At 41.2% G+C, this 22,894-nt stretch overlaps 2 protein-coding genes across 2 annotated transcripts; one reads left to right on the forward strand and one right to left on the reverse strand.

The window, feature by feature from the left end:
* Positions 1–1,674: 1,674 nt before the first annotated feature.
* On the reverse strand, positions 1,675–11,069 carry actr10 (actin related protein 10). Its single transcript, XM_034150712.1, has 13 exons — positions 10,881–11,069; positions 9,858–9,930; positions 9,692–9,774; positions 9,453–9,561; positions 8,696–8,803; positions 8,422–8,489; positions 8,212–8,291; positions 7,555–7,590; positions 7,112–7,191; positions 6,911–6,984; positions 5,801–5,882; positions 4,108–4,309; positions 1,675–2,611 (listed from the first exon to the last, which is right to left on the reverse strand). Exons 1-13 carry the CDS (start codon positions 10,955–10,957, stop codon positions 2,430–2,432), a joined length of 1,254 nt encoding a protein of 417 aa, XP_034006603.1. The 5' UTR covers positions 10,958–11,069; the 3' UTR covers positions 1,675–2,429.
* A 1,033-nt stretch (positions 11,070–12,102) lies between these two features.
* Positions 12,103–22,751, forward strand: LOC117498396. Its single transcript, XM_034150463.1, has 8 exons — positions 12,103–12,225; positions 13,034–13,978; positions 16,505–16,885; positions 17,518–17,667; positions 17,787–17,945; positions 18,108–18,139; positions 18,361–18,495; positions 18,987–22,751. The coding sequence occupies exons 2-8, from the start codon at positions 13,123–13,125 to the stop codon at positions 19,059–19,061; spliced, it is 1,788 nt and encodes a 595-aa protein (XP_034006354.1). The 5' UTR covers positions 12,103–12,225; positions 13,034–13,122; the 3' UTR covers positions 19,062–22,751.
* Positions 22,752–22,894: the final 143 nt, after the last annotated feature.

The raw sequence follows: 22,894 nt of genomic DNA on the forward strand, positions 1-22,894 counted from the left end.
TGGTTTCGAAAGCTCCTGATTATTTTCACAAAATGACTTAAGAGGTGCCTTGTTTGTTTTTTCTGCAGGGCGCAAATTACAAGCACAGCGGTGCCTGGACATTTATTAGAAAGAGCTCAGGTGTGTTTTCACAGCCAGTGTGATTTACGGGATAATTGGTCTGGTGTTTGTTGAGAATAGCCTCTGTGGAGGAGATAACGAAGATGGATGACGCCTTTCCTCTCTCCTCATCTTCCTCTCCCTCCTCCCAGGCTGTGATGGTGTGATGCTCATGTTGGAAAATCCATGTTTATGCCACCTTCTATAAGATATACAATTCATTTTGGAACTAAATATTCTGCAAAACAGGTTTAAGAAGTCTTAATTCCCAAATATTTCACAACAATCTCCTAAGCCAGCACGGTAACACATAAAACAATCAATAACGTCATGATTTCATCTTGAAAACTATAAACACTGTGAATATCGTGGCAGATTTGGGTGTGTGAAATGTTTTTGATTTCCTAGTCTTGCAAAAAATAAATGCTTGTCAACACTCCTTTTAGGCAGGGCTCGCCCACTTTCCGGGGGACTTTCCCCTCCTCTCAGACTCCCAGTCTGCTAGCCAGAGGTCAGACGGACAGCTGCTGCTTCCTGTCTCTGGGAACCGCACTGATGCTCCAGTCCCACTCCCCATTGAGGGAGGATGGGGTTTCCCTCAGGAGGAGCAGATGCAGCAGGTGGGACTGAACATGGTAGCTCGCACATTAGCTTACATCTACAGGTAGGCACCAAATCCTATAATATCAACGATCATATGAGTAACACAGCTCACATTTATCTCTCCAATATATGGGGATGAAGGATGCATCTGTTTTTGATCCTTCACAAATATAAAACTAATTTAAACATGAAGCCACAATTATTCACCAACAAATCACAGTAAAGGAAGAAGTAACATCAATAGATGCTGGTTGTTTGACCTTCAGTGATGTAAGTGAAGAAGACAGAACAGACAGACCTCCACCTTGTTTTTGTGTTCTCCGCCGCTCCGCCTTTATGACCATTTTTTTTATTCCTAGAATTCAAACTCTTTTCTGATTTCCCACACTTTCTGTCAGTCTTGGGCTCAAGGTGCATTGTGGGTAATGCTACTGGTTCCCAAGCCCAAAGTGACCAGACGGACCAACTCTAAGTGATGAATGTGACCCGAAGGGCAAACAGATGCAACTCCATTCTGGGATGCACACACACACAATAACAGTGTGTTTGGGGATTTCTTGAATAAGTTTAGCAGAAGCATTTTGATACAACTTGGTACATGTAGAGTAGAACAGGAACAAATTACACAAAGTAACATAACAAAAGAAATCTTGAAGTGAATGTCACAATAATTGCAAAAATAAAAGAGAGATGTTTTACAGAATTACAGAAGACTTAAAGAGGCCCCATTATGCTTTTTGGGGTTTTCCCTTGTAATGTGTTATATGGGTTTGGTGCATGTAAATGGTCTGCAAGGCTAACATCCCATAGGGTGGTATCTCCGGACTGTTTCAACACTATTGACATAGGAATATCTTCACACAACAATAGCTTACTGGTCAGCTGTTTGTCTAAAACATATTGGAGCTTCAATTTGTTTGAAATCGAACATACGCTATTCTCGGATGATAAAGAGGACAAAAACAAGTCTGATTGAGTTCTGAATATTTATTTGCTGTAATAGTTGGTTTTAAAGGTGACAGAGCAAAATGGCGTTGTTTGGAGAATGCTTTGAAACTTGTAAACAACAACTACGTTCGACACACCCACAGTTGATTTCAATAATTCAGGTCAGTGTGGATGACATTGACCCTACACTACCATGTGTTAACTCTTTATTGTGAAAAGCCGTTAATAGCTGGAATAACTAAAAACACCTGTGTAGGGCCTTTATTGAGTTCAACAACCACTTTATACTTCAATATAATAAATAAGTGAAACTTTTTGGGGGAAACTTTAACATTACCGTCAAAACAAACTTTGTCAAACATCATGCTGGGAACGTACGCTTTTCTCAGCAATCATTTTTTAAAGACTAAAGCTCTGTTTCATAATCATCTGAAACATTTCTGCTGAACAGATAAACGTGTTTTTCAGTTTAATTGCCAACTGAATCCAGAACAAAGTGGAATGAGAGGGAGACAGGTTCAGCGTCTTGCTCATTGAGACTTCAAATGAAACCAAAAACATGCCTGCTTGTAACACAGGAGTTTTTTTTTTATTCTAACACTGTGTCTTCTTTCATATATCTCAACTTGTTTTCTTTCTGGTCAGGTCAGAAAGCAGCTCATCACACAACAGTATGTGTAACTACTAGACATTTAATAAGCTAGAGCTGTTTGTGTTGAGATGTCAAATTGAAGATAAAAGGAGTAAAGGAGAGTACATTATTAGAGTTACAGCACATTCTACTTCTCTGTGGAGAAGGCTCTCTTCATAAGTGGAGGAGGGGTCTTCCCCGCTTCGTAGAGAGACTCGGGGGGAGGGGAGCTCAGGCAGCACCAGTCTGGGATGCGGCCCGTCTGGTTGTAGTAGTCTCGAGACACCGACCTGCTGCCCAGCACGTCCTGCAGCGCTCCAAAGATAGCACCTGGGGAGCAGAGACAGCGTGAATACACAGCGGGGGGCCACTAATAAATGTTTTGCAAATATTCTCAAAAAGGCCGAGATAAATGCTGGTTCAGTATGCTGATGCTGGAGGGTTTTTTCCAATATTAGAAGTTCAACCTCCTTTCCGAATATTATGTTATTAGCTCAAATACAGACACTTTTGTCCGCATTGAAAGCCATTAAAACCATTTTAATCCCACAGATATTACAGCATGCAATCCCGCATTCTATACAGTTTACAATCTAGAGTCTTGGCTTCAAAATTGTACTTTTTTTTGTTTTCCACCAGCTTGAACGTACATTTTCCTGGTTCCTTGCACAAAAAACATTTGAAAAAAAGGCCTAAAAATCACAGACTAAAAATGTTTTCGTATACAGAAAATGATTCTGTTATTAGGTGTTTTTTGTTTTCAGATAATCAGGACCTTGCCTTAAAGGGGACCTATCATGCAAAATGCACTTTTGTACGTCTTTTATACATGAATATGTGTCCCCGGTGTTCCAGGGAACTCACCAAGTGTCAGAAAACACAACCCTCTCTATTTTCCTCCATACCCAAATCTCTAAAAAAGGGGCTGCAACGGATCTGATAAAAACTGATCCAGATTTGAACACTTCACTGACGTCAGTAAAGTGGCGCTACGGCTATTGGGCCAACTCTCCACCTATCAGGGGAATGTGGGGTTGGGCCACGGCCGGCCATTGCCGCTCGAAAGCGCTGGAGACGCTGTAGTACATATGCCAGGCCTGTAAGTGGCGCTGTAGTCTGCCACAAAAGCAGCGAAGAAGACTTCCCGTGCATGGTTACCATGGTTACCCTTCTGTTTATTCTCTGCTGTGGCTTTTTTTCTCCCTCCCCGAGGCAAGCGTTTGCTCCTGCTGCTGTAATTCAATGCAATCCCTCCCCGTCGAGGCAAGCACTGTAATTCTCTCCGGTTAGTCCACCAGCAGATGACAAACACCCACCTCTCCGCCTCTTCCAAGGAACGAGGGGACCGTGCGGCAGAGTTTCAGTTAGGTTTTCTTTCGCCGGTCAAGATGTCCGTTAAAGTTTAAATCTTCCGGACAAAATTAGAAAAGTGCCGGTCAAAGGTCTTCTTTGTTATTTATTGAGCTTTAAAACAAATGAATAACAATTCTATAGGCCTATAATAATATAATAAAACACGGAGGACGGAGATCTTTTTTTCTCCCCCTCTTCTGACTTCATCAGAGCACGGATCCCCTCTCCTGCAGGGGGGCTAAATGCATGATCTGTTTGGTATTTTGAAAACAGAAACGTATAAATATACCTTATATAGGTATGGCCCTACAATATATCATTTAAATATAGCATGATAGGTCCACTTTAAGTATTTAACCTGATGCAATATTACTTATTTTATATATTTAGTTATTATTTTGGACACAGACATTTTTCTCCTCTAAGGATGACAGAGCAGGGGGGCACAAGGGTTATAAAGTCTAATTTCTGACCGCCGAGCCAGGCGGTGCAGTTGGGTTTCGCAGGTGGAGCGTGTATCCGCAGGCTCTTGCTGGCCAGCACCGTGCTGTACTTGGGTTTCTCCACCAGGAGGCGTATCTCCGCCAGCAGACGGTGCAGGAAGCCCGGCAGCATGGCCGTGCCTCCGATCACCACCAGGTTCTCCGAGAGCACCTTACGCGTGTCTATGGGGCACTGCAGGGGAACACGTGCACACATAACCAAATTAGATTTACATGTTGTTACATGACAGATTGGAGGGGGATATTATCTTGCATTATAGCAGCTCCATTTGAACAAATATAAACAACAAGATACATGGGAAAAGTATTACATTATTAAAGATTTGATGGTAACAATTCATATTGGCTCTTCAGGACGGAGAATGTTGTTGGCAAGCCTCAATAAGTTATGTTGTTATGGTAGGCGGATTCATAGAGTTTTATAGAGAGTTGTTGATGTTGGGGGCAGATTTACATTTTGTGGAGCAGTTTGACTCTAAAGTGGTGAACAAACACTCGTGAAATGTTGTTTTGTGATTCTGTAGAATGTAAAGAAAACAAAAGAAGCTTTTGTCTACTGGCCCCAGAAGGCCTGAGGCGGTGCAGCAGGAGAACAGCTGAGGCAGGAGGAAGCAGCAGATTTACTGCAGGACAGCACTTTCTGCTTCCAGGTGCAGACTAAACCAAAAGGTGAAGGATGAAAGTAGCTGAAGCGGACATTTACATTACTGCAGTGACTTCTCTGGCGTGTGGAGCCCCCACTGATTTAATCCTGAGCACAGATCGGGATTTAAAGTTTAAATCTGAGGCTGTGTAATTTATTCGCTGTACCCCACTGAGATTAAATCAGGCGGTCCGGGGCAGACTTGATCCCCACAAAATGGCTCTCTGTTTCGTGGAATAGCTGTATTTGTACGTCGCCACTGCAACCACACTGAGTACAACTGTACATTTAATTCCTCTGCGGTGCACTCGGAGGACCAAACTAGGTTGCTGCATACCTCCTGCTGAGTATACTGAAGGTTATAGCAGTGGAATTACAGAGAAACTACTTTAAACTGCTATTCACCACATGGGAAGATGAGGTGAAGCATAATACAATACAAGTAACTCCAGGCATGTCAGAAAAGAAGGTGAAGAAGGCGATGTAGGATTATTCGGTATATTTCAGCAAGATATTCCATGCTTTAATGTTCAAAAAGCTCTTTTTCTCATACTGCCTGTGCTGCAGCACCTCTTCACCCTCTGTCTGAGACCAGAGCCCAGTCTGCTCTGATTGGTTAGCTGGCCGGCTCTGTTGTTATTGTTCAACTGCTTAGAGATGTCCCGCCCCTTAGCCTATCACGTACAATGTGTTGGAGCGCAAGCCAATAGAAGCGCAAGTGTTGCATAGTGATGTCACTATGTTACAGAGGGAAACAAAGGAGTCCAATCGAGGCGTTTCAGGCAGGGGGGGGGACTTTAAAAGAAGTAGTATTCTAGCGCAGACAGACACAATAGACCCTCTGATTAAAAACTACAAGCTTCAAACACTCCAATGTCATAATACGGACTTGTTCCCTATCATGGTACTGCCTCTGCTGGTATGTTTTAAATCGTTCACAGTTGTTTATGTACATTTTTCACAAGTAAGTGACTGCTTATAATCATAACATCTTGCTCTCAAAATGCTAGGAAATAATACCTTGACCAGGGCATCAAGTATCAGAGTGGCCACGCTCTTCTCCTCATTGTCCTGTTCAAACAGGATCTCCATCAGAGAGTCCCTGGAGAAAAGACGAAATGAAACATGATGAGGGACATCTTTATGATCAGAAATGTAAAGACACCGTGAACACAACAAGCTGGTTATAGAGAATCGTTTCAGGCCACAGATGGAAGGTACAGGAAAGAGATAGAAAGAGACTCCAGTAAGACTAACTAACTCTCTTGTATTTTATTGTAAGCTATGACACTATTTATTACATTTGGGAATGCAATAGAACAATTATCGATTTTAAATATTGTTGACCAATAATCTAATTAAATATGCTATGCATTTAGTTAAAACCTGTGTGTTTACGTTGTCTTAGACGGGCCCTTTTCATCAGTGCCTATGCATGGTTTAAAGGTGGGGTAGGTAAGTTTGAGAAACCGGCTCGAGATACACTTTTTGTTATATTCCATGGAATGCTCTTAACATCCCGATAGCAATGAATATCTTAAGTGCTTTGACAAAAAATCCATAAAAAAAAGTCATCTGTGGAAGCCGTAATACTGTAAAAAGCACGACCAATCATTTTAGCCGGCCCGGCTAAAATAACTGGATGGCCTACCTGCCTGTCAGCCTTCCATCTGTGCACAAACTTATCTCGTGCCCTCATTGGTCATGTGCGCGTTCGTGTGTGTTGGAGGAGGGGCTCTGTAAGGAAGTGGCAGATTTTCTCCGGTTGTGTATTTTCAAATTCTAGCGCACTCGAGCTGGTTTCTCCAAAATTACCTACCCTACCTTTAAGGCAGTTTTAAATATTAAAATATATTTGCATCGTACAAACAAATATAGGTCAGAAAATGTCCACGTGTCCCGGATAATGTGCGTAAAAGAAAAGATTAGTCCGTAAATCCAAAACGTCTGTTAATAAGGCCCATTAAGACCAGTACATCTAATTTTACAGAAAGACCTTCTACCATGAAAAAGTGAAACGTTACTTATATAATAATACGAAACATATGCAAATATTGTAAGACATTGTAAAATAAATTAAGGTTTATCTCAGTTAAGGACAAATGGAAAAAGCATCATTTGTTGAAGTACCTGATGGATCCTTTGACGTGCAAGATTTTCTCCCCATCCAGAGGATAATCAACATCTGGAGGATGGGCTGGACGCTACAAACGAAAAAAAAGAATTGTAAACAAATCTACAACAATGCATTATTAAATACAAGCTTTTGTACAGACTGAGGATATCTAAGGTTAGTGGTATAAAACCCAGAATAGTAAACACATGACTCACTTCGGCTGTACCGTCCAGGTTAAATTTGGCTTCCTGGATCTTCAGGCCTCTCTGCAGGTCACTGACAAAACATGTTCTGACTGCAGGAAACAAAACAAAATCAATAAGCAGACATAACATCTAAAACATGTAAACATATATTACTAAGGATGAGCAGTATCCTTAATGACTCTAGGCAATGTTAACAACCAGTAATATATTTAACATTTACAAGATGCATATTCGAAGAAAGCTTTAGTTACATAATTCAAATGGGTTATTACTGTTACAAATGTGCATCATTATATAACACGCATCAGTATTCCAGTGACCGGATGGTAATGAAAGAAGCAGCCACGTTTTCTTTTGGGAATGCTGCCTTTGAAGGCAATAATTAAAATCTCAATCCATTACTCTTGCGGGTTTTAAATGGGAAAGAAAGAAAAAAACTCCATCAACCCTACCCTTGATATCCTCCACAGTCTCCTCTGAGATGCTCCCTGAAAGAAAGATGAAAAAGATGTATAAATGAAGGGAAACTGAATCATTTTCTAGTTTTGATTATTCACAAATCAGCCATTTCTCAGAATTCACTTTAGAGGGTGAATTTGTGAGCTGACACTGCAGCAAAGGACAAGTATCTTAAAACAACAACTATGACAGAGACAATAGAAGAAACTATGTATGGACTATAGTTTAATTTCTCTCTTTAAATCATCCCCAAGGTGGATTACAGAGATGTCAGCCCTCAGCCGTATGCAGCAGAAATGTATTTGGTTCAGCAGTCCAGAAAAGTGAGTCAGCCCGCTGTCTGTCTTAATTATTGATGCATATGAGTAGCTTCTCTCCCTCTGCTGCAGATCTCACAGCTTAACATGACAATTCAGTTTTACCAGACAACTCTAAAATAGACTATATGCATATGTATAATTCACCAATTGAGCAAGATAAATCACTAAAATATCACATAGAAACATGTTCTACTTATTTATAGTAAATGATGCATAATGGGAGAAAGCCATTATATTTTTCTGCAGTTTAACACATTAGCAGTCTGTATCAGAGTACCATGTTTATTCATTTATAAAGGCATACAGTGGATGGCATTTCTCTGTGATTACCAATAGCAACTGGAACACTCTGCCCAGTGGTGGTGTCTGTGTCCACAGTGCACTGCTCCACAAGAAGACCCTCTAATTCTCTGAAATAGAAACAGACACATGCAGTTATGGGAAACGCATCTAAAAGAAAAGGTTACATCTCACAGCCAATGGATTTTTAATCATAAAATATAGTCTCACACTCTTCTGAAATCTGTTGGAGCTACTTACTTATGAATGGCTTTCCCTCCCAAAGGCAAAGCCTCCCAGGCTGGCAGAATAGGAGTGCACTCGTAAATCTGAGTTTACAGTTAAGGTGGAAACATATAAGGCTAGTAGGTGGCTAATGGCTTCCTTTCCATCCATTCTAGGAGGCTAAACATGTCCTGGATATCCCTCACCAAGGAGCTAACAGAGATCCTAATTCCTATTAAAAAAAAAAATGCAATTCCTAAACAATTGCAGTATTCATTTAAAAGACTCCAAAATGACAGGCAAAGGATACAGGTAGCACCAGTGTCTCCGTGTGGCCACAGTCCATCACCAGAGCAGAGTTGATGCCCAGAGTCATGACGGCCATGAGGTGACTTGGAGCAAACACCACAGAGGGCACCTGGAGAACACCAGCCAAGAATAACAGTTAAAGGGGACATGTCATGAAACGGTTACTCTTTCATTCCTTGTGATCATACGGCTGGGAATCTGAAGAGGCTAAAAACAGTTAAAGAGGACAACTCAGTCTTTTTTTTAGGTCAGAAAACATCGGATTTAGCAAGCCATTCAAATGTGTCCCCCTTTCCCTTTGTCACATGCAGTCTCATTAGAAAACCGCCGCCATTCGATTATCTCCACCAATGGCTTTAGAACCTTTGCAAAGGTCATATTGTATTTGCTAGCTATTCAGAGTAGACTTTAGAGAGGGATCCCTTAAAGAGTTCTAAATAAGAACATTTCAGACGGAGGGAGGTGAGTACAGTACATTCTGACAGACAGAACGAGAACAAAACTTTAAACTTGTAGGAAGTAGGAACACAAAATGAAGTATGGACCTGAAAATGAAATATCACCTTTAACACACAGACAATACACAATGTATCTAACATGTGTGATCAGAGTTGTTGTAATAGGTGTGTTCCTACAGGACTTGTCACCATTAGTAAACCTTTGAAATTGATGTGGAAATTTGATTTTGGGACACTAAATAACGAAATAGACTTTTCTTTTAACCTTCTATGAAACACTGATCAGCTTTATTTCCATACCTCAAACTGTTTGAAGAAAACTTTTGTGAGCGTCTCCCTGAAGTGAGACGGGCAGAGGATGGACTCGATGATGACCACTCTTCTGTCGCGAGGGTTTACTAGCAGGTGCCTGACGAGACAAATAGAAACACAAACTTTTATTTAGTGAGACTGGACCAATATTTCTTTCAGCCAAAAGCGGAATATGTTCTGTATAAAATGATGTGTTAAAAAGAATCACTGATGTAGCAGAGTCTCACCTGAAGTACAGTAAATGGATGAACTCTTTGAGAATGACATAAAGCTCCTCTGTGTTGATGTTGTACTGAACCACTTTGATGGCCTGCAATTGAGAGAAAAATGACCACCTGTTTGGCAATTTTCAAACATGCTTTCTAAAGTTTCACTTTCACAGCGGTGTCTCACCTGCTGCTGTCCTGGTTTCCGGATCTCGCTCGGAATTATGAACCTGGGCCCCGTTTCCCCTGCAAAGCCGCATCTGCAAGGAGAGGAAAACTATCAGCCAGGCTTCTGAATGACGTGCAGAGAATATTATAATTTATATAAAATAATATATAATTAATATAATATAATATAACTAGCAAGATTAATGCAATCAGTCATATCCTTATCCAGGCTCAGACTGAAGAGTTCCATTGCCCACAACCACAGTGTAGCTTATGTGCAGATACAAATAAACCCTTTGAATCTTGAATACAATTAAAGTGAGGCTCTGTGTGAAATTATGACAGAAAGAAATGTACTGTGTACAAAGACATGATTATGAAAAGTGTAGAAAACAGCCCTCTTGATCTTCATGTGACTTGCCTCAGGCCGGTTTTTCTTCTTTATGACACATTTGCTTTAAAATTCTAGCAAGATGTTAGCATTAAAGCCATATACACTGCTAGTGTAACATATAATGATAGGCTAAGTGACTTTTAACATCAGACAGCTATCAGATTACCAAGTGCTTTAAAAGTAATGTAGGTCACTCAAAGAACTGTCAACAAGGGGCCGTGTTTTCACCTCACATTGGAAAAATGACAGGACCTTTGTCTGGTCTGAATTCTGGTCTAAATGTCCGAAAATTACATTAAATAATATTCGAAAATGAACGTTAGGGTGGGACAATCCTTTCATGTTGCACCGAGCTGTCTATAATGCAACTGTCGTTCAGTACAGTTGTCTTTGTTTACTTATTGGATTTTATCTTAGCTTTAATTTGGCATTAGCTAACGCTAGCTAAACACTGACATGTCTAGTAAGCATTAGCTTTCAAGCTAATGCTACAGCATGTACTACAGCATGGTTAGTTTGTGTGTGAGGTGCATTGGCCATTAGTGCCGATACACAATAAAAAAAAGTAAGGTAAGAAATACAAATATATACGCTAGCATAATATGCTATTGGCTCTGTTAACAAGGGGTGCTAACGGCTGATACTCACTTTGTGTATGCTGCTCCTAAGTCAATGACGATGGCAGTCTTCTCTCCTCCGCTTCCCAAACCATCAAATAAGGGCATTTTATTAATTTAATGAATAATGTCAGTGCTCAGATGTTACAGTCGAAAATTAGCATCGTATGAAAAGGATGAAAAATCTGTTGTCTTCCGGTTGGGCTGGGTTGGGTCTTAACAAACACGATGACGTCACCTGGATTGCCTGATCAAAATGTGCTCAAAGTGAGGTTGATGAAAACTTTGTATTCAACTATTACATGACAAATGAGTACGTCATAAGCAGCAACATACAAAAAAGGGAACAAACGTTAGAAATAGCCTTCAGACAAGTTCAGGGTGTATTTGATATTAGCTTACAACATTGTAATATTTGTATGTAGGCCTAATGCAGAAGCAATCCTGTAAATGTGGATTATTTAACATGATTATTGTTTATCGTCAGATAAGAGCTGTTATTAATCTAATGTATGCATGAATATTATTTAAAAAAAAAATGAATTTATTGTAGCAAAGGTGACTGCACATCAGTCAAACAATCAGTTCATTGAAATAAAATGATATTATGATTACACAACAACAACATTAAATGCTTTACATAAATTGCAAATATATTATAATAACAATTAACAACATTTATACGTCTGAGAGTCTTTATATATTCTTTAAATTCACATAAAAAAAAGTTAATTATTTGGGGAGACTTTTGTTATTTAGCGTTTATAGCATAATTATTAGTTAACAATATTTCCAATGCTATGGCTATGGTGCTCACGAATAAATGCGTTAAATATTCTGGGTCATCATTGTAAAAATAACGTTCATTTTCAACATCTTCAAATTTAGCAAGATATATTATATTGGTTGTATATTGTTTAAAATACACAGAATAAGAAACGGACAGTTCTCTTCCTCTGGTCTCCACTGCTCTCTGTTTACAACGACCTTTGACTTTAATTTAAGGTTAGGGAGCTGTCCGTTCAGCACCATCAGGCTCTTCATATGACCTTTTTTTGGAAGAAAACATAAACTTCTGATTATCGAGGAATAGATGCATTCAATGCAATTAGCTCGTTTATCATAAAACAGACGCCACAGCTGCCACTTTAGGTGAATCCTGCAGATCTGAAGCATTTGGTGGCAGCACTTCAGAAGCAGGAGGACATAACGAAGAGAAGACTGAGACTTTCAGTCAGTGACGCCGAGCTGCTCAACAACAAGCCTCTCAATCCACCCTCACTATCCTGAATCTGTGTCCGTGCGAACTGCATTATTTCCTGCAAACTGCAAGACAAACTCCTACAGGCACCGCGAGCCGTCATGAACTCTGGAAGGTATTTATTTTTAGCCTTACGCGACTTTAATGTGCATTCTCTCGCATTGCCTCAAAATGACGCGATTTAAAGGAATGCATGCATGTTAGCTCCGGTGATTCAACAGCGCAGTGTGAATCTGTTTATACTCTCGCTATATGTGCACTGCATGAGCTATTAAACGGTATTGATCACAGGGGAGGTGCGCATGCAGAACAGTGGGTTGCATTTTTGGACAGTGCATCATCAGGGCTCGGATGATTGTTTGTGTTTCTCCGGCAACATGAAAGGGTGTCACCCTGTGAACACCAGACGTGTCGTGTATTTCTCTACAGCAAGCAGGGATTGATTATTGGGTGATAATTGCTGCCTCGTCATGTGAAGCAACACATGCTCCAGCTGTTAGCCGTTTTAAAATCCAATGTGCATATATCCTGCAAACATAGAGGTCTGTTTAATGGATCCTTCTGTAGAGGATCTTAGAAAACCTGGTGCTATTTATAGGTGAAATGCAGGGGGGTGCTAAGGATTGCTGTGTCAGACTCTCTCTATTTGTCACCCTCCACCTGTGAGTGTAGCATTTCCTTCTGTTTACACAAAGTGAGCAGAAGAGTCTGAGATGAAAAGGAATTTCATCCAAATTATTCCAAAACGGTGCAGCATCAAAGCAAAGGCTGACAGTTAATCCTGTTCTCTTTGGTAACTACAGGCTATATGAAATTCTGAATAAAATGTTATATAATTTGTATGCTGGTTCTTTAATCTGCACCCTGTCACCTATCTTCCTTCACGCCACCTCTGCTTTCTCTTTCTGTCCACATGTCTACAGCTGGGTGGCAAAGCGTTGAAGTGACAGTCAGACGCTGTTCACACCTAGCACTTTCGTCCACGCTCAGCAGGCACTGAGACGAGACAGAGATGCTGATGTCTGGGACGCTCCCTCGCCTCCTCCTGGCGGGCACCTGTCTCTGTGTCTACGGGACCCCCGTCCACCTCCAGAGCTACACCAGCGACTGTGACGGAAAGTGTGGCAGCTCGGCAACATTCGTTGTATCAACGCACGCCACAGATAAAGAGCCCACACAACATGTGACTGGCCTGGTTTTAAATGTAGAAGGAGGCGCTGGCCCACATGCACGACCTGAGCGGAGAGCTTCGGTGACGCAGACTGAAAACGGGGACAGCCTCGATGGAAGATCTGGGCCGAGCGAGGCTGGAGGAGAGGCACGGAGCCAAAGGAGCAGGGTAAAGAAGGACGGGAGCTCGTCTGAGATGGGGGACGGGAGCAGACAGTCGGCTTCAGGGCTGTCTGCTGATCCACACGGTGGGAAGGTGCCTGTGTCCGATCCTACAGGTGGGACGGAGCAGGTGGACTCAGCAGTGAGGTCAGCAAGGTCGACTCCAGATGGATTTTCATCCTCCTTCACAACGCCATCACAGCTGGGCATCACATCCAGGCAGGTCAGAGACCAAAGTGAGGAGGACTGGTCCAAAGTACCTGGTGATTCTCTGGAGGACTCGGAAACAAGCTTGCCATCCTCTACAGAACCTCCAAACTCTGGATTATGGATCCAGAAACTGACCTCCCGCAGTCCCATCCCTCCCTCTGTCTTTGCCTCCCCTCAAACCTACACACATTTGTCAATTTGGGGTCATAATGGAGCTACAATGTCCTCCCTTCCAGACCCCTTGTTACCTGAACTGGGACCAAACCTGATGCCCAGAGAGGATGGACCTGAGAGCCTGTGGACTGAGGCAGCAAGGCCCGGGGATGGTAAGTGTGAAATATTAGAAAAGCATAATTAATGTTGATGTGAAATTGACTTTTTTGGAGGGTAAAGCTTTCTGTTCTATTATTCAAATTGGGTGCACAAGGACACAAACTCCTACGTTTAAGGGAATGCTCTGCAGTCATTGTCTGACTTTCTTCCACAGCGAGTTTTATTTCTTGGCTTTGCTGCAGTTTGCGAGGTTTCAGGAGGATTCATTAAAGCGGAAATTAAAACGACACGTCTCGTGGCAAAGATTGCCTTTGATGATTGGCGAAGAAAGGCGCCCGGCTTTTCCACGCTCCACTTTGAACCCCAGCTGGGACCCGTGGCAAACTAATTACTTTCTATTCCTGACTCGAGCCTGGAAAGAAAAAAAACAGAACACACACAACTGCCATGAAAGGGCTGGTGGCAGGGTGTGTTATACAAGTCTTTGGAGGATTCACCACTCTCTCTCTCTCTCTCTCTCTCTCTCTCTCTCTATCTGTTTACCCCCTCGAACCTCCGCTCTTTCTTCCCCCCCCCCCTTCACACTCCCCCATCCAGGCTATTGTAGAGAAACAGGCAGGTTATTATTCATGGAGGCAGAATAGGGAAATGGATTAAAGGAGTCTGTCTGAGCCAGTTCCTTCCGTCCATTCGGGGATCGGCTGTTTGATGAAGCTTCCTCCCAGCAGAGAGGAAGCTGACACAAAAAAAACTCAATTCCCAAAACAGCGTTATGTAAAAGGATTGCGGTCTTTATAAGCATTTTTCAGCCTACTTTAGAAACACTTTAGACTAAAGGAAATGTCTGAGAGATATGCGGTAGCAGTTTCTCCTGTGACAGCTCGCTCTCTGTGGTCTCTTATCTAGAGAGAACGTTATATTCTCCTTTCATTGTGTCTTAGCTGTTAACTCAAATGCAAGTGCTTTTGAATGAGAAAACCACATGACCAGGAGCTTCATTCTGTCATTAATACTTCAGTGCTGCTATGTGTGCTGAATACACTTTCTGCTTTGCAGTAGAAAATATATGTATTTATTTGAGCTGTCAGCTTTGTAAAGAAACTCATTCAGGTGGCCTACTTTTCTCACTGAATTGAGCATAATCACAAGAACATAGACTTTCAGACTGCTGTGTTTGACTGACTTTTACCAGAAGGTCCAAACAAATGCTCTTTCTATTTAGATTTGGATCCCCATTTCACTCAATACAATAAAGGCACTGCCCCAAGAAAATATATAAATCTTAACAAGGCTTACATCTCCTCATTTAAGAGAACCGTGTTACCTCTAGTGACTGTATGAGGGGCAAAGGAACACACAATGGAGTTTATTCCGAACAACACCAAGATCACAAATAATAAATAAACCATGATCCTCAGGAAAACCTCAATTTCTATCTATCTTGGCAAGGCAAGGCAAGGCAAGGCAAGGCAAGGCAAGGCAAGGCAAGGCAAGGCAAGGCAAGGCAAGGCAAGGCAAGGCAAGGCAAGGCAAGGCAAGGCAAGGCAAGGCAAGGCAAGGCAAGGCAAGGCAAGGCAAGGCAAGGCAAGGCAAGGCAAGGCAAGGCAAGTTTATTTATATAGCACCTTTCAACACAAGGCAATTCAAAGTGCTTTACAAAAATGGAAGACATTAAGAAAATGGCATTTAAAATCAGTCATTCAAAATAAAAGATAATAAAATAAACATTAAAAGAAAAAATACATGAATAAAAGTTACAGTGCAGTTTAAGATGTGAATAGTTCAATTAAAAGCAGCGGCAAAAAGAAAAGTCTTCAGCCTGGATTTAAAAGTAGTAAGAGTTGCAGCGGACCTGCAGGTTTCTGGGAGTTTGTTCCAGATATTTGGAGCATAATAACTGAATGCTGCTTCTCCATGTTTAGTTCTGACTCTGGGGACAGAAAGCTGACCAGTCCCTGAAGACCTGAGAGTTCTGGATGGTTCATAATTTAGCAGTAGGTCAGACATGTATTTTGGGCCTAAACCATTCAATGCTTTATAAACCAGCAGCAGTATTTTGAAATCTATTCTTTGACACACAGGAAGCCAGTGTAAGGACTTCAGAACAGGAGTGATGTGATCCACTTTCTTAGTGTTAGTGAGGACTCGAGCAGCGGCGTTCTGAATTAGCTGCAGCTTTCTAATAGATGTTTTAGTGAGACCTGTAAAGACACCATTACAGTAGTCCAGTCTACTGAAGATAAAAGCATGGACAAGTTTTTCCAAATCCTGTTGTGACATTAGTCTTTTAATCCTAGTTATGTTCTTTAGGTGATAGTAGGCTGATTTAGTAACTGTTTTAATGTGACTGTTGAAACTCAGGTCAGAGTCCATGACTACACCTAGAGTTCTGGCTTTATCTGTTGTTTTGAACATTGCAGACTGAAGCTCAGCGCTAAATTTATACGTTCTGCCTTGGCTCCAAAAACCATTACCTCTGTTTTATCTTTGTTTAATTGGAGAAAGTTCTGACACATCCAGTCATGCACCTTGCACCTGAACATATCCTGACTCTCATTCTGTCTTTCTTGTGTTTACAGTGGACACTGTGGTCCCGCCCTCTGAGGACGAGGCCACTGAGGGCACCATGTCTTCAGAGGCTCTCCCTCTCATCTTCGAGCCTTTCGAAGATGTGACAGCGGAGGGGGGGGCAGCAGAGGCCGTGGCAGCGGTCACCGCGGTGCCCGGCAGCGCTCAGCCTCCTGCTGCCATGGCGACAGGAGGAATGCATCAGGTAGATCTGGACCAGCTGGTCACCGTGGAGACAGACAGCGACGGTCCCTCACACGCCCTGCCACTGCTGATGCCAGACTGGACGTCATCGTGGCAGGCGTCCGGCGGGGAGCTGCTGGAGCCAATCGGATCCTTGGGACCGTCTGTCTCAGAGCGGAGGGGCGGAGCCGAGGATCAAACTGAGAGAGGTGATGTGGCAGCATGGATGAATGAATGTCAACACAAGGAGCTTTTTGTCCTACAAGTCACATGTACTTCACATTAGTGTCAACCATTTTTCAAAGAACAGTATGGGTCATTGTGTAAATGTGATGGAGCAACTAATTCCAGGAACTGTTTTTTCAAATATCTTGCTGAATTTTAGTTTTTTTATTTCATTTTTTATTCAACCTTTATTTACTAATACTAATCATTATAACTCATTCTTATGTGCCTTTTATCCTGCAGGGGTTGTTGCATTTTAACATAGAATTATGGGGCAACAGTACACCTTGCTTGTGCATCAACATTATTTTGAAAAAGAAAAGTAATAGTAAATATATTTTGTTGTTGAAGTTATTGAAATATGTTTTCCCCCTCTAGGCAACCTCTGGCCTGAATTCATGTGATCTTGAAGAGACTTGATTTTGCTTGAGAATGTATTTCTCCGACAGTTAATTTCATTGAATCACTGAAACAGAAGAAATACTGCACATGCAATATAAGGCATCTTGTACAACAGATTATTAGATGTTAAAATAGCTGTAACAAAGTGTATGCATGTGTGTGTGTGTGTGTGTGTGTGTGTGTGTGTTCGGTCCACGTGCTTCCCGGCGTGTAGGTGATGTGAGGACAGCAAACCTTGAGGAGAACTTGCCCACCACCGACCCCTCCTTCTCATCCCTCCAGCATGCTATGACAACGGTATCCATGGCAACCCATCATCCGGTGCACAAATCCAGATCAGGGTTAGAGGAGATGGAGTCTGAGGGTAAGACAAGTTTTATTGCCAACTGCAAAAAAACAATTTCATTAAAAAGAAATAGGTTTTTCATAAATGTCATCCTTTTTCGTGGCCACTGAGTAGCTCTTTTTTGTTATCTCACACAGAGGAGACAGATGAAGAGGATGAGGATGAGAACTCTGAGGAATCGATCGAGGATGACAGCGAGGAGGACCTAACAGAGACACCTAAAACCTTCTCAACGAGGCTTCCGTACAGCCTCATCCCTCCACCTCCTCTCTGGGTCCAACGCAACCAGGGGCTGAGTAAGAGAACATGGTTTCTAAATCATCTTTACATAAGCTATGGAAATAACAGAACATATTCAATGGTCATACCTTCACTTGCAGTCATCATACATGCATCACAATCATTTGAAATACATTTATGAAAAATAACAAGTGCTATATCTGTCTCTTTTCTCACAGTGCGGAGCTGGTTAGAGTTGATCAGAGAAAAGGTAAGACTGCCCCCTGCTGCCGCTAAAAAGTCTTGGTCGTCCATCAAATAATGTCTGTTTTATTCGCTCCATTATAAGTGCTGTTATGGATAAATCTGGTAATATTCTCTACCTTTACAGTTTTATATGTTAGGGGATTTATTTGAGTTTATAGAGAAGGATTGCCAGGATTAGACTTTGTTTACAATTCCGTTTAGCAATTTTGTCTTTATGCTCTGCAGGCGGGTTATGTGTCCGGGATGTTGGCCCCTGTGGGCATAGGCATCACTGGGGCCCTGTTAATCGTCTGCGCCCTCTACAGCATCAGGATGATTCACAGCTTCAAACACCAGAGGAGGAAGGTCAGGCAGCAAGAGGTCAGTTCCACCAACAACCTAAGTTCATTGAACTTACTTAAGCCATTAGTGGAAATGACTGACAGTGAAACAACCAAAGTAGCTTAACCTTGGAAAACAAAATGCTTTGTGCCCTGTCACCTGTTTCCTGGAAAACAGAAACGTTGCTACAGCAGCAAAACAATAATACTTGTGCTTATTGAAGTGGAACAAATATTACATGTACTCCCCTAAATCACTTCTTATTCATCTATATTTCTGTTACAGCAGTTTTTTGGGGGGTCTTTTATAGATAGATTTACGGTGTTGGTAAAAGAGTAGCGTAATGTGTGCCTAGCAAGTGTTTGGTGTGACAAAGTGATGGTGATTGGGCTCAGAGCATACAGGCAGCGTGTGAGACGTGTCCTTGTGGTTTACTTGAGTAAAAGCTCACTTCAACACCGACCACTTGCAAACTCTATCGGGAAGAAATGTTGTCTATGCAACTTTTAATTTTCATTTCAACTCCCCAGCAACCTCGAGAGCCGGGGACCAGCCGTCAGGACCAGGCCATGCTGCTGGCTGATAGCTCTGAAGATGAGTTCTGATGAGACCCTGCTGGGCTCTTTTTGTCGGTGACCAATAGCTGATGCTCCTGTAATGGAGGCTCAGCAAACAACCCCATCACTATGACTACAGCATCTCCCATCACCCTGGGCTGTTTGGCTATGACTCATCTGATCCACAGAGTGTGACTGAGTAGAGGACACAATTTGCACAGGCTGCACAAAGTTCCGCTTTGTATCCCACCACTTCTAAAAGAACCAATGTGAGCACTTTTCTGAATGTTGTCAGGTGATGTTGACTCTAATGGCTTGGCAAGGCTGGCGTGATGTACTTCAACATAAAAGATTATATTGATGCTTCTAAAAAAAATGCATCAGCAGGGTAATGGCAGGATTATAGTGTTGCTGATAAATTGTTGGAGTTGAGAGGCAAAATGTGGACCAGCAGGATTTCTGTCAAGCAGTGAAAAAGGGCTGTAGAAGAGATACATCACATCAACAATGTAGGCCTACATATATTTACCGTATATGTAACTGACTTGGGGTCAGTTGTTTGAGTGTAAATACATTTGTATTTCTTGCTAAATGTGGATATTTATATTATTCAACAGTTTGTTTAATATGCTTATTTGTTTTTTTTTGCCAATAGTTAGATGACAAGAATGATAGCACTCTCAAATCTCAGTTAGCTGGAGCTAGCAGCCGGTTAGCCTAGCATGAAGAATGGAGGGAAACAGCTAGCTTTGCCCCTGTTCAACAAACTAAACCTTTTAAAACTCATTTTGGTTTGTTTAACACATATCAGAAAATAAGTGTTAAATTGATAAGTTGCTGTGGAAACGTGTCAAACATTTATTCGGCTTAGAGCAGTGACTGCCTGGAGTCTATACCTTACAACTGCTAGCTGCTAACCGGTATCCAGATTTTATAACATTTCAACAGAACCAGGCTTGCTGTTTCCAGCTTTCATGCTAAATTCACCAATTCCTGGATGAAACATAGCTTCATATTTAACACATTGGTAACTACATTTTCATCAAACTATATACAAAAAAATGAATAAGCATGTTTCCCAAAATGTTTAAGTATTGCCTTAAACCAAATGTTCCACACATTTCAGATACCTTTACATATAATTAATTGCTTCATTTAAATGTACATTTTCTGGATTTGTTTTAAATCTATTGTTCAAAAGCATTTGTTCACACCCTTTATATATACAGTCTATGGTTCACACACACACACACACACACAGCTAATTTTAACATCTAATAATCTGTAGTACAAGATACCATTGTCCCTCAAAAATATGAGGCATAAAACCTCCCCCCCATCAATATGAGGCATAAAACCTCCCCCCATCAATATGAATTCATCGTTTTTGCAATTTGCAAAAAGTGTTTTTAAGTGCATGACTATTAAGTCTGTTCATACACAGCCCTGTTGCAGTGACTTTAATTATAATGAATGAAGGGTTTATGTTGGCTGGAAAAGCACAAACATTGAAGACACTGGGGCAGAAGTTCATATTTTCACAAGTTAATTAAAAGATAATTTTTCAGTAGCCTACTTGTGTGGTTATCTGCTTCAGAGAAGGGCAGACAAAGACATTTTGACAAACATGTCTGCCCCATGAATTTTAGATTTCTGTTATCAACTATGTAAGCAAATACAGTTCTTGAGTTTGGAAGAAAACAGGAAATTGTTAATAAAAAACCTTTCTGCTATAGTTCAGACAGTACGTATTTCAAAACACTCATCCGAGCCATGTTTTTCACGACATTAATACATAGTGCTGTCTTTTGTTCAAAAGGAAAATATTTTCAGTAATTTCAGTCCTGATATGCTTAATGTACAACTGCCTGTTAATATGCAATAATACTGTTTTAGGGTAAGTGTGATGTAAAATAGTGGAAACTTTTTTCTCTGTGTAAATAATTCAACATGTGATCAAATAAACAATTCTTTAAGATGTCTTATTTCAACTCTCTTATGATGTAGCTAAAGTGTGAACTATGTTTTAAATGGAAACCACTTCAGACAGCAGACATGACCCAGTTTACAGCATTAAAAAAATCAAATAATTTATTTCTGTGTTCTTTTTCCACATTAAATAAAAGCTATCGGACATTTCCAGATCAAAATCAAGAGAGGGGACAGGGAAGAGGAACTGGGGGAACAGAAATCTGACATGCAAAAAAACCTTTTGTTCTCCCCTTTGCACACTCCGTAGATGGCGTTGGAGGCGTAGCTGGCCGCCCCGAAAAGACTGCAGGAAGCCTCTGTGGTTGGTTGGTTGGTTGCAGGAACACAGCTTTTTGTGGTGCAGCATGACAGCCAAGACACATTTTCTTTATCCGACCCGCAAACTGGTTACTGGGAAATGTATAATTGTAACACTAGAAATGTAGGATAGGCAGATGTCGCCCCAGGTGAGCAGAGAATTGGGCGTGTGATTGTTAGAGTAAGCTACCTGAAAAGCACAGCGGACGTCCAGGAGGAGTAAAGAAAACTGCCTCTGACATCTGTGAACACTGAACTGGCATTGTAAAGTCAAAAACTTTTTTCCCAAATGCATTGTCATTAAAACACAGCAGGCCTGATATTGATGACGAAGCCCTTCAGTCTGTGATGAGCTAAACTGAGCGCTTTGGCTCTTTGTGACAGGCTGTAATGCCCATATGGAACTGCCAGAGTTTCACAGGAGTAAAGCAAAAAAAAAAAAAAGATAACACTTTTCCTTCGACATCTAAAACATCTCCTCGTACTGACAGCTGGTTTTAAGAACAGACAGGTTCCTTTTGTACCTATCATGTCCCTTCGTCTATCACTGTCACTGTATAAAAGAAGAGAAAGGGCAAGGGAAGTGAGAGAACACATGAGGGGAGACAAATGTCCAACACAGGGACACGTTATACCTCCAAAATAAACCAGGAGTTTACACAGGGTGATCATTTAAATTTAAAGAGTGTCAGATGAGCAGTAAAGATAATAGTTTGTGTTCACGGTGTAGAGTGTTTTTTTGTATGCCCACTGTGAATCGCTCATAGTCCTCGTTAAGCCTCTGGATGGGCTAAAGTAGCACAGAAATTAAAAATAAAAATCACAATCGGATAAATCAACCCAAACCGCCCCCTTCCCAACAGATGATTCACCCAAAAAAAAAACATGCTTTCAATATATCCGAGGAATAGAACAACACTCGTATACAAATCTGAAAAACAAACAAAAATAGGTCTGGTCTGTTCTAAATGCACACAGACACAAACGTACATACACAGGCTGTTATGGGGGTGGCGACTCTGTAAACATCTACTTCAGTCTGAAGGAAAATAATCCCGAAATATGAACAAGGTCCTGTAGTGTCATTCATGGAGACTAGCTATCAAATAATTTATACATCCAACTACCACAAATGTTTGCTGGAGACTTTGATCTGTAGTCAATATTTTGGAGCAGATTTGATTCTGAATGCGCCCCAAGGCAGTGTCCTGCATTGAATATTGTAGACAGCATAAAAGCATGCAATGTCCGATTGCATAATTTGAAGTTTTCTTAATTTAAAAACCTGTAACGCAGGTTGTTTTCCAAAATATCTAAGCTGATTTAGGGTTTATCCTCTCTTCAACCAAACAGTCTCCAGTCTTTCCACCACATTGAGCACTTACTCGTATCCTTGAAAGTAAAAAAAAAAAAAAAGTCTGCCTTTTCTTCTTCTTTCCTGTTGTCCTTGAAACAAAACACAGCACCAAAGGCTCCGATTTAGAAACTAGAGAAATAAAAGTCTAACAGAACCACGCCATTGTCAAAATAACAGGACACACAAGACACATTCGTACTACGTACACATACACACTGCAGCAATTTCCAAAGAA

The sequence above is a fragment of the Trematomus bernacchii genome, unplaced genomic scaffold, assembly GCF_902827165.1.
Source record: "Trematomus bernacchii unplaced genomic scaffold, fTreBer1.1, whole genome shotgun sequence".
NCBI lineage: Eukaryota > Metazoa > Chordata > Actinopteri > Perciformes > Nototheniidae > Trematomus > Trematomus bernacchii.